Genomic DNA, 12454 nt, shown 5'->3' with positions numbered 1-12454 from the left:
TGAAGGGAGGGATCACCTTGGAGTCTTCATTAAAGCGGGGGACCAGGAGAGCCAGAGAAGCATAAATGGGTGGATCAGAGATGGAGCGCTTAAGGGTAAGGTGTGGCCTTGAGAATTTACGTCCTGCTTGCTTGCTGCACAAGCATTTGTGCCCTAGCCCAAGGGGCTGTCCGGAGATAGATGTCCAGTCTCACTTGTATCCATACTGTGTTCAGACATTCCTGATGCTCTGAACCAGCCGCCGACCGGGTGGAGCACTCGCTTGTTTCCATGGCGAGGCCATCAGCGTGGCATCGTGCCTCAGTAGTTACTTGGCCTGCTTCTCTTCTTCACCCCGATGCTTGATGCGGTAATAGCCCTTATCCCATCCCAACCTGAGGAACTGAATCACCCCCAGATAAAACCCAAGGAAGGAAAAAAAAAAAAAAAAATACTGTAATTTAATCTAGGACCCAGCTCCACAGCTTTTTTTTTTTAATCAAATTTTAGTTTTTTTCCTGCATATATTTTGAAATTCTGTAGAAAGTTTCAAAAGCACTTGTAGTCTTTACCCTCAATATGCTGAGTAAGAAAGACTGAAAAGCACATCTTATTTGCCGTCAAATTAGTGTGTATTTGAATAGAAGACAAATGTTGAAGAAGGCACAATGCCACCATCCAGGCCATTTCAAAACTAAAATTGCTGACTTGAAGCATTGGATACATCTAAGCACTTTCACGTGCAGTGTGGCATTTGATTGGCTGCTCAGACAACAGCCCTGTCTGATTGGTATCTTAGCCACACTCCCAGGTGAGGGGAACTGAGGCCCAGAGAACTCAGCTGACCTGTGCAAGGTCCCACAGCTGATCAGCACCTGGGCTGCATCCACTGAAGAGGGACCCTGACAGCCCAGCCACGACCTTTTATCCTGTGCTTTACACACAATGCTCATGAATTTTCCAAATGTATTAACACAGAGAAAAATTTAAGGGAGTAATTTCTTTATTTTATTTTATTTATTTTACTGTATTTTCCTTTTGAGATGGAGTCTTGCTCTATCACCAGGCTGGAGTGCAGTGGCGCGATCTCAGCTCACTGCAACCTCCGCCTCCCGGGTTCAAGTGATTCCCTTACCTCTCCCTCCCGAATAGCTGGGACTACAGGCACACGCCACCACACCAGGCTAATTTTTTGTATTTGTTAGCAGAGATGGGGTTTCACCATGTTGACCAGGATGGTCTCGATCTCTTGACCTCATGATCTGCCCACCTTGGCCTCCCAAAGTGCTAGGATTACAGGCATGAGCCGCCACGCCTGGCCCGGGAGTCATTTGCTACTGGAGGGCTCCGCAGGTGTTTGTGTCTGGCCATGCACACAACCTCTTTAGGATGGTGGTTGGTGGTGTTCACTGAGGGCTTACTCTGCAGTAGGCGGGTGCTTAGAAGGACCTAGTAAAGTAATACCTATACTGTTTGCCTTAGAATTGAGCAAACCGAGGTATAGAGAGGTTAGAGGTTATGCCCAAGGACTCATAGCTGGAGGGGCAGAGCCAGGACTCGAGCGCAGGGCTGTCTTGTGTCATGTGTGTAAGAATCACCCCAGGCACCATTCTTGCCCAGCGGTTCTGATTCCTAGGTAGGGCTGCACAACCCAGGTAAGGAGACCAAGCTTTGAAAAATACCGTGTTTAAGCTCTGTAGCTTCCCAATGAGCATGTCTCATTTTCCTGGCAAAGAGATGATACCATTCATTCATTAACTTACTTACCCAGCAAACATTTTTCAGGTGCCTTCCATGTACCCTGTAGTCTGCCTCTAGAGGTTAAGCTCTATGCCTTACTGTCTTTCCGCATTATATAAGATATGCACATTGCTGTTTTGCAGTGGAAGCACCCCTTGGAATGAAATTGGACAAGAAAATGGAAGTCTTTATCCCACTCCCAACCTCTGCAGCCTCGAGTGGGCCATGGGCTCATTCCTTATTTGCTTTTATACCTTCCTGGCCTAAGAAGAACTTATTTAAAAGAGAGTCTCCTATAACACACCGCCTGGTAAGTAGTAAGTTCAGTACTTTAACGTGAATACCAGAAGTTGGAAAGAAACCAATTTTGGGCTGTGTATAAAATGGCACAGGCTTTTGTTGCTTAAAAAACACTGTTCCTCCTCTTTCTAATGATAACTAAATATAGTTATCATTGGGAAGTGAATCCATTTATTTTTCCAAGGTGCTATTTCTGCTACACGACATACAGTATTTAGATGGAGAGGAGGTTTGAGTCAAGCATTAGGCTGCCTCGTCTGGTGTTTCTAAAGCAGGGATTGGATTGTGCTTCAACCAGACCAAGTGACTCCTAGCGGTTAAAGATGACTGTGCCCATAATAGCAGTGAGCATTTCACAAGCATTTACTATGGGCCAGGCACTGGGTTTAGCACTTTCTATGCATAATCTCACTTGAGTCTCGTTATGAGTTTCTTAAACAGTAGTATTTTTATTCTCCTTTTACAGATGGGAAATTGAGGATTAGAGAGATTAAAAAACCAGTTCCATGTCCTACAGGTAGAAGTGGCAGAACCAAGATTCGAAGCCTCTTCTCTAACCACTACTCCATGCTCTTGCTATTGTTTTTTATTCTGTTTTAGATCACGTGGGTTCAGTGACGTAAGGTGGTATTGAGAACCATTAAGCTTGGCCAATGAGCTACAATGGCCAAGAGCCCTTTTTTGGGCTCCCTGCTAAGTAGTGATGTGAATTTCCTGGGGCTGCTGTAACAAATGACCGCAAACAGCATGGCTGAAAACAATAGGAATGTATTTTCTCACTGTTGGGGAGGCTGGAAGTCTGGAATCATGGTGCTGGCCGGGCCACGCTCCCTCTGCAGGCTCTAGGGGAGGATCCTCCTCCCTCTTCCAGCTTCTGGTGACTGCAGGCCTTCCTTGGCTGTGGCTGCATCGCTTGACTGTCTCCCTCCATCTGCTCTTGGCCTCCTCTGTGTCTGTGTCTTCTCTATGTGCTACTTATAAGGGCACTTGTCATTGGATGTCAGCCCCACCTGGGTAGTCCAGGGTGATCTCTTGAGATCCTCAGCTTAATTACATCTTCAGAGACCTTTTTTCCAAAGAAGGACACGTTCACAGGTTCTGGGGATCAGAACATGGACATATCCTTTGGGGGCCACCACTGACCCCACTACAAATATTCATTGTTCTTTCCAGTCCTCTCCAGTAACAGGTAACTCATCACCTCACAGGGCAGCACCCTCCACACTCAGTCGTCCTTTCTGTGTTGATTTGCTTCACAAGCTGTATTTATCAGTTACTGTTTACAAGATGCTCTGTGAAGGTCAGAAGAAGAGAAAGCCAGCCCTGCTTGAGGGCTTTGGCAAATTCCCTTAGAGTCCCAGCACGTTAAAAAGGCATGAGAGTGGGTGTGGTGGACAGAAGCTCAACTGAATCAGAGGCCTGGGTCAGGCTGATGCCGTTGCATGTCATCCGTCTGTTCTTCGGAAAATGGCATTTTTGTTAATTTTCTACACAATTTTCTACTCTGTGGAGAGGGAATTCATGCTGTGGAAAGATCACAGGATTTGGAGTCACACAGGCCTGGGGAGAGTCTCGAGCTTCCTGCCTGTGTGACCTTTGGCAAGAGAGTTAAGCTTTCTGAGCCTTGGTTTCCTCATCTATAAAATGGGGGTAATAGAACTCATGTATGTAAAGCGGTGGGTGCCATGCCTGGCCCTCAGCCAAATGACAGATAGGTTATTAGGCCCAGTGTGGTGGCTCACGTTTATAATCCCAGCACCTTGGGAGGCCAAGGCAGGAGGATCACTTGAGGCCAGGAGTCCAAGACCAGCCTGGGAAACATAGCAAGACCCCATGTCTACACAAATGAAAAATAAGTAAAAATTAAACAAGACATATGATTATTAATATCACTGAGAGCTGCTGCAGTCTGGGACCCAGAATACAGCTTGTCCCACTGCAGGTGACAGGTGCACAAGGCAGAGAGTGGGAAAGACGTGGCCGTCACAGCAAGGAAAGCCGAGGAGAGCTTCCTTGATGAAGTAAGGGTCCAGTCCCATTTAAAGGAGGTGTGTGGATACTGCAGGGGCCAGGGCCCTGGGGTAGGGAGCATGGCAAGGGCAGAAATGAATAGGTATTTGTTATTAGTCAAAGGGAAAGGAAACCTGCAGTTTCAAAGGCAGCAGGAGGCTTGTATTTGATGGATGAGCCCTGGCTTTCCTTTGGAAACTTTTCATAGGAGCCATTGCAGGGTTGGAGGAGGCCAAGTCTTGGAAGGGGGATTCCCCATGTTGATGAGGGATCAAGCTCACAGAGAGGCTGCCTCCAGTCGCCAGACACACTGCCCTTTGTTCCAGTGCACCATGGTGCGCAGCAGTACTGTCAGCCCACACCTGGAAAGCACACAGTACATGTAAAATGATATCTTCACTCGTCTGCCCACGTCTCCCTTGCTGGTATGTCAATCTTGGTTGACTGAGTCCCTGTGACAACAGGTGTCCCACACATGCACCCAGACCAGGAATACACTGTGGTGTAAGCTCATATCCACATTCTTCTTTCCGTAAGTTTTGATTTCCAATCCTTTAATGCTCTTTTAAAAATAAGACTTCAAGATTACTTAAGGATTAGTAGCAGTAATCCTTCTACCCTCCTGTAAAAATTTCATCATCTTGTACTTTTATTAAATATATATATAGCATGAAATATTTCTTATTTTCTAATAACTTTTACATTTTATTGTAGTATGGGGACATTTCAAGAGAAGTTCAAGGGACTTCTGAGAATGGAGTAATTTTTCAGAAATGTGCACTGGTAAGTTTCCATTGGTGGTTTATATTTGAAGAGAAAATAATTGGATTTTGCCCATATCATTTTAGTAGAGTCATGTATTTAAGAACTGATAAATCATGGGCTTACCTACACAAGTCTGGATACATGAGCAATGAACAAACAGCAAGGTCTCTTATATCTCATATGGCAACACTAGGACTGAGATTATTTTTGTTACAATTAAATAATTGTCAGTAAAAATCCACAGTGATCATTTAGAATGGGAAAAAAGTATGATATATTTTGTTTCAGATTATAATCATTAATAGGGTTCCTGACAGTTTTCAAAGTTGTTTAATGTTTTTTAGGTCTTTAACCTTCCTAATCCCACAAGATGGTTACTAATCCTACGTATTATCCTTGTGTCAGGGGTCTCCAGCACCTGCCTTAGGGTCAGTGATTTGCTAGAAGGACTTACAGAACTCAGAAGAGCCATTCTGCTCAGTTACAGTTCACTACAGAGAAAGGGTACAGATTAAAGCCAGGAAAGGAAAAAGGCGAATGCCGCACAGCCCAGGAGACCAGGCATTCATCCAGCTATCCTCTCTCAGTGGATGATTGTGTGGACAGAGCTTAGTTCTCCCAGCAATGATGTATGACGATGGAGATAGAATATTGCCAACCAGGGAAGCTCACTGGAGCCTTGAGGTCCAGGGTTTTTCTCAGGCTCAATCACATAGGCATGGAGCACACATGAGACTGACCTCAGCTGTTTGTTCTCCAGCCCCTCCAGAGGTCATTTCAGTACAGCAGGGTCCAAGGCACCCACTGCAAATCATTGGCATCAGCTATCTGGGGAGGTCAAAGGACCCAGGCAAGGATATTCCGCAGGCTTTAGAGGTTATCTCTCAGGAGCTGGTCAAGGGCCAGTCCTTTCTCTTGAATGTGGAGGGTTTGGACAGCCCAGGCCTGCTGAGTTAAGCCTTCCCTGTGCCACCCTCAATTTATCACAGGCCCTCAACTACATCGTTTGCCTTCCTGGATGCAACCAGTGTTAGTAGTAGTTTCTTGTATATCCTTCTAGTGACTTTTTCTGCCATATGCATGCAGTTATAAGTGTGTGTATATGCATGCATACTATGCAGACCTTCTTTCTCCCCCACTTTTTTAATTCACGTAGGTGGCAGTATATTACACACACAGTTCTGAACCTTGCTTTTATCACTTATATTCCAGAGCTCACTCTTCTCAGCACACACGTTGCTTCCTTCTCTTTTTTCCAGCTCCTGCATGTATTTCAGCAGAGCTAGGGAGAAGGTGGTGCAGGACGGCTGGGAGTCAAGATTAGAGAGGAAGGGAGGGCAAGAGTACAGAGCCCAGGTGATGAGTCTGCTGCATTGGCCACTGGATGGCTTCCAGCAGTAGAGCCATTGAGACACGTGTTGGGCAGAGCCTGAGTGTGGGAGATGATCCAAGAGGCAGATGAGCTGCTCAGGTCCTTCCTGGAGATCACATGACCATCGGAGACCCAGGGCTGAGGCTGAATCTTTAAAATAACTAAGTACCAAAGAGCCATTGTTTGCTTTCCTCGGTAACGCTGGTTGTCACAGTCTCCCCAGCCTGACTAGCTCTGCACTTGGACTTTTTTTTCTTCTAAGATTCTATGCAGGGATGATTTCGCTGTCTCAGTTTCTTTGAAACTGTCTCTAAGCAACAGCTTGGCAAGTGTGGGTCAAAACCCTCCTGGGGGTCTTTGAAATCATACGGAGCCTGATAAATTCGCAGAACCTCTGTGAGGTGGTGCTACCCTCCTTCTTCCTGGATGCCTAATGTGCACAGGTTGGGCTCGTGCCCCACTTGAGGAAGCTGGATTTGTCAGCAAATCTGCCCTCATGCCTTCTCCTCCTGCCCTAGGTGTCTGGGCCAAGCGAAGCACAGACAGCCCACATATGGCTGCTTGTTAACAACACCAAGACACCCTCGTCAGCCAACCTCTCAGAGCTTCTCTTGCTGGACAGCATCGCTGGTCTCACCGTTCGCGAGTCTATCGGAAACAGGACCTCGGAAGGATTCCAGGCTTTTAGCAAGAAGTTTCTGCAAGGTAATAGCAGAGCAGTCTGAAGCCAGGGATGACAAATGAGAATGTGTACAGATACTTCCAGGTGAATGTGCTCCGGGTCAGGCATGTTCTTAAAGCCTTACATGTGTTCACTCACTTAATCCTCACAATGGATCTTACTGTCAGGGTATCATAAAAAGAGACCACATTCAATATCTGTAACCAAAAAGCTGAATTTCTCTTTTATCTTAGCAAGATGTTGGGTTTGGGGAAAGATTTGTGGAAATTTTTAAAAAATATATAGTCAATTTTTATTATGAAAAATTTCAAACATACACAAAAATAGAGTTTACAGTGGATCCCAGTATACGTGTCACTCACAAAATTAACCATCACTCAGGAAGATGAAAAGTTTGTTTTGGGTTGTGCTGGACAGAGTGGGAGTGGGACATCCATCTCAGTAGCATGTTCCTGAGCTGGACATACGTGTCCAGGTATGTCCAGGTGTGTTCAAGCATGTTCACTGGGGTAACTCCACTGCTGCTTAGTTGGCTTGTAGACTCTGCCACCCTCACTGGTTGGCTTTCAGAGGTTCGATTGCTGAGGTGGGCTGTTATTGGTCAATTAAGCAGGTTTAAAACCAATTCTGGGATTCAGTTGGTACTATGGCTTCAGAACTCAGTTTCCCTAGGCGGGCAAAGACATCTTTTATTCTTAGTGGGACCTCATTTACAGATGAATAGACTGGGACTAAAGTGAGTGAGAAGCTTGCCCGAGGTCATAGGGCTGGCTGCTGTCAAGGCTGACAGTCAAGCTCAGGCTCCCTGTGCACCCTGATAACCATTAAACCGTCATGCTTTTCACACATCTGGAACTCTTCCTGACTCCATGCCTCCGTACTCACGGCACACATTGCTAGGATTACATGCTGCTCCTTCCCTCTGAGCCTAGATAAGACCTCAGAATCTTGCATAACACACTATTATTGACAGAAGCTACAAGTGGAGCTTGCCCACACGTAGTGACCTTTTCGCTGGCTCTGATTTCAATGATGTCATAAAAGTTGTTATGAGATGCCCCAGCTAAGTAACCTTCAGTGCTTTCCTGCCTTCAGTGATATAAAAATGAATCCTCTATTCTTAAATTCGTGTTCAAAGCATGGAGCATGGGGCCACGAGCAGAGCATAGACGCAGCCTCAGATGGACCTGGGTGACTCCCAGCCTTGTGACTGAGAAGCTGCATGGCTTCTGGAAAGCTGTTGAAGTGCTCTGGACATGCGCATGTCAGTCCATTGTGGAGTTGTAGAGATTGAATCAAGGAGACAATGTCACCCAGGCACTCTGTCTGGTGAAGGGAAGGTGTCCAACACCCTCTCCAGCCTGTGGTCCTGCACATCTTTCTTCTAATTTCCCTGCCGACCTTTCATGGTCCGTGCTCCTGCCAGACCCAGCTTCCTCCTCTTCTCCTATCTCCTGGCATCTACTCTTGCTCTTGGGTGGGTCAGGAAAGCACCTCTCCCCAATTCTGAATATACAAATCGTCTCTATTCTTTGGGACCTGGCCCTGGTGTCACTTTTTCTAGAAAGGCCTACCCGATCCCCTGCCCCAAAGTCACCCCTCTGCCTCCAAACTTCCACAGAGATTACCTGCCCCTTCCTGCTTCCTGCTTGGAGCCTAGTGCCATTCTAGGCACTTTCCACACGTGAATTCATGGACTTCTGCTCTGGCACATGCACACTGCATGTCTCTGAACCTTGGCTCTCCATCTCTCCTCTGGGCATGCCAATAACACCTACCCAGGAAGGTGCTGTGAGGGTGAGGGAGCTAAAGCAGTGTGATGCAGCCCGGCTATGGAAAGTGCTCCTGGGCTCCTGGTGTTAGGAGGTATTTTGTTGGTGTTTTTTTTTTTCTTCTTTTCTTTTCTTTCTTTTTTTTTTTTTGAGATGGAGTTTCATGCTTGTTGCCCAGCCTGGAGTGCAGTGGCACAATCTCGGCTCACTGCAACCTCCGCCTGCTATGTTTAAGCGATTCTCCTGCCTCAGCCTCCCGAGTAGCTGGGACTACAGGCGTGTGCCACCATGCCCAGCTAATTTTTGTATTTTTCATAGAGACAGGGTTTCACCATGTTGCCCAGGCTGGTCACGAACTCCTGACCTCAGGTGATCCACCTGCCTTGGCCTCCCAAAGTGCTAGGATTACAGGCATGAGCCACCACGCCCGGCCACTGTTGGTGTTATTTTTATTCTTATTGCTCCATTCTTGTTATTTATGCCCGTGCTTGGCTCTACCTACTGGGCTCTATATTCCCTGAGGGCAGTGTCCAAATCATATTTATCTGTGAACTCACCGCTATGCCAAGGAGTGTGACATTGACTTTCACCTTGGGACACAGGTGACTTTTTTTTTTTCCCCAAAGCGTAAGTAGATAACTAAAATCAAATGACCAGTCAGCTCCCAGTTCATTGACATTCTGACCTCATCATCATCATTATTTGATGCTTTTCTTTTATTAGAGCCAATGTTGTTTGGGGAAAAGATGATGGGACCCAGAGGGTCGGGTGGCTCCCCTGTCCATCAGCGGGGTGATCCTAAGCCAGTCACTGTCTCTGAGTCTCAGTTTCTTCTTCTGTATGTTGCAGAAAATCACGTGTTCTCCATCCATCTCGGGGCAGTGTGTGGAGATCAGCTGGGTTAATGCAGGTGCAGCACTTGGAGAGTGATCAAATCACTGTATGGGGAACTATGACTATCACTATGACTACCTTCCCCGTCATTGTCATTGTCACTGCCATTATCTTTATCACTTTACGTTCATTATCTTACCTCTAGGATATATGAAAACAAAATGAGATGGGCATGGTCCACTCCTGAGGTCCCGGCTACTCAGGAGGCTGAGGCAGGAGGATTGCTTGAGCCTGGGAGTTCGAGACTAGTTTGGGCAACATAGAGAGAGCCTGTCTCAGAAATAAATAAATAAAAATTTTAAAATAAAAATGAAAATATTGAGGATTTTTAAAACAAAAATGCCAGTGATTCCATAGGCTAAGTGAGCATTCTTCCTCTTTACTCTCTCTCTCTCTATATATATATGTGTGGGTGTGTGTATATATATGTGTATGTGTATATATATGTGTATATATATGTGTGTGTGCATATATATATATTTGAGGTCTTCTTACATTGAGAAATGAAGCATATTGTGGCATTTTAGGGCTATAAGTAACCTCTGTTAGGGAGAAAGGCAAGATTGGAGGACAAGTTTAGGTGAGAACAGTGACTGGCAGAGTTAGATGGAGTCTGTCACCCACCTGGCCACATTGGGCAAAGGCCTCCAGTCCTGGTACAGCCTTGCCCGAGCAGGATGGGCTGAGTGCAGCCCACCCAAACTTACCTATGGGATGAGGCGCACTGCACAGTGAGAAAGGGCTAGGAGAGCCAGCCCTGTTGTGGGTAGTACACCCCCACTCGTGAATGGAAACGTCAGGAGTGGGAGTCCAGGAGTCTGCCCAGCTCACTGTCCCCAGTTTACCAGTCAGAGAATTCCCTCCCCGCACCTAGCTGTGTGCAATACAAAGGGCTTCCTTGCTGCAGGCATCACTGCCATGGCGGCCTCCCTTGGAACCATGGAAGCCAGGGGCCAGGATGTGTCTGGGGTGTGGTGGGGCGCAGCCGGGTGCATGGCCAAGCCCTCACTGAATCACACGTGCTTTTCTCTGCACAGTGGGAGATGCCTTTGCTGTCAGCTATGCAGCCACGCTCCAGGCTGGAGACCTCGGGAACGGGGAGAGCCTCAAGCTTCCTGCCCAACTCACCTTTCAGAGCTCGTCACAGGTATTACCTTTGTTACTTTAATCTCTGTCTTGCCACTGCCAAGAGAGATTGTTTTAGAAACAGGGACACTTCAGACAGAAGACCTGTTAGTTCCTTCCTTCCTTCAGTGATGCCACCTAGCAGATAAGGGCACAGGCCCTGGAGTCTCACACACCTTGCCATGAACCAGCCTCCGTTAGTAATGCCCATGTGACTTTGCCTAAGTTACTTAACCCTTCTGGGCCTCACACAAGGTTTTCATAAGGATAGGTAATCAATACATGTGAATTCTTTTCCCTGTGTCCTGCACACTGTAAGCACCTAACCAGTAGTTACTATTACTATTAATTTTCCAGGGCTACCATAACAAAGTACCACAGACTGGACTTAAAAACAACAGAAATGTATTGTTCGGGAGGCTGGAAGCCGGAGATCAGGGTGTCTGCAGGGCTGATTCCTTCTGAGACCTGTTCTTGGCTTGTGGAGGCTGCCTTCTCCCTGTGTCTTCCTAAGGCTTTCCCTGGCTGCACGTCTGTCCTAACCTCTTTTGTAAGGACACCAGTCATGCAAGACCATGACCCAGCCTAGCGACCTCACTTTACCTGATTACCTCTGTAAAGACCCTGTCTCCAAATGCAGTCACATTCCTGGGGCACTGAGACTTCAGACTTTAACATACAAATTTTGGGAAACACAGTCTGGCCCATAACACCATTACTGTGAGTCTCCCCATCTCTCACTGCCCCTGTGGTGGGTTCACTTATGCAGTGAATGCTGGCTGGCTGCCTATCTTGGCAGGTGCTGCACGCCCCAGATACAGGCTGGAGGAGATGTGGTCCCTGACTTCAAGGAGATCATGATGCTCTGCTGCCTTTTGCCATTTTATTGTGGCTTCAGCCCCTGGAGAAAGTCTTCCCTATTCACGGCCATGGAAGATGCGGCTCATAGCATGACTGTGACTGCCCCAGGTCCCATAACAGGATCAGATTGTACCCTGCAGCCTCCTCCTGAGGCCTCCTTCTACCCTGAGGCTGCAAGGCCACTGTGGTGTTTCTGCTGCAATGAGGGGAAAACAAAACAAAACAAAACAAAAAACCTTAGACAAATTTAGATAAAAGGAAAGAGGCTAAATACAAGATACAAGAAAATGACATGAAACTATTTGGAAGGACAATTCTCTCAGGAAATAATTCAGTATAAAGTTAAAAAAAAAGAGAACAAAGACAGATTTTTGAAACTAAGGATAAAATCCTAAAAGATTTCCCAAAAGAAATCCCAACAATTTCAGAAGACAGGAAACCAAGTAAATTAGAAAGAAAAGGTAAGATAATGATAAGGAAAAGATAAGGTAAGAATCAGAAAGCAAATCAGAAACTCTGAATAAAATGAAATGGAAGCTTCAGGAGCTGAAACCCCGGGCACCTGTATGTGTTCCTGGGCAGGGCTGGCTTGGGCAGGGGGAGATTTGTGGTTCCACAGAGCCTTGCTCCCTGTATACTCTGGGAGGACCTTCCTCGTGGCTTCCCCTGCCCCACCCTGAAATAGTCCTGCCTGTTACTTTGTTTGGTTCCTGTCTGTGATATTGACTCTACCCCCTAGGAACCCCCTCCCTCCCTCACTAGAATGTCAGCTCCGTGAAACCAGTGCCTCGTGTTCCCTGTTCACAGCTGTGTCTCCGGTGCCAAAAAGAGAACTCTGCACGTAGTAGGTGCTCAGTAACAATGTGTTGAATCCCACTTGGTCCATGTTTTCTGGCTTCATGCCAGGAACTAAAACTTGTTTTTGAAGACTTGAAGTTTATGTCGTAACTGCAT

At 46.6% G+C, this 12454-nt stretch overlaps 1 protein-coding gene across 1 annotated transcript in view; it reads left to right on the top strand.

Annotated features, from left to right (window-relative positions):
- EVC2 (EvC ciliary complex subunit 2) overlaps positions 1-12454 on the top strand; it is a 155247-nt gene that overhangs the window by 18392 nt on the left and 124401 nt on the right. The window contains exons 3-6 of the mRNA XM_023206693.1: positions 1863-2029; positions 4744-4812; positions 6685-6871; positions 10552-10661. Of these exons, the coding sequence (XP_023062461.1) occupies positions 1863-2029; positions 4744-4812; positions 6685-6871; positions 10552-10661 (533 nt within the window). The remainder of the gene's footprint in view (positions 1-1862; positions 2030-4743; positions 4813-6684; positions 6872-10551; positions 10662-12454) is intronic.

Source organism: Piliocolobus tephrosceles, chromosome 3, assembly GCF_002776525.5.
Source record: "Piliocolobus tephrosceles isolate RC106 chromosome 3, ASM277652v3, whole genome shotgun sequence".
NCBI classification, from domain to species: Eukaryota; Metazoa; Chordata; class Mammalia; order Primates; family Cercopithecidae; genus Piliocolobus; species Piliocolobus tephrosceles.
Note: the sequence above shows the minus strand (reverse complement) of the source record. Positions and strands in the feature narration are given on the sequence as shown.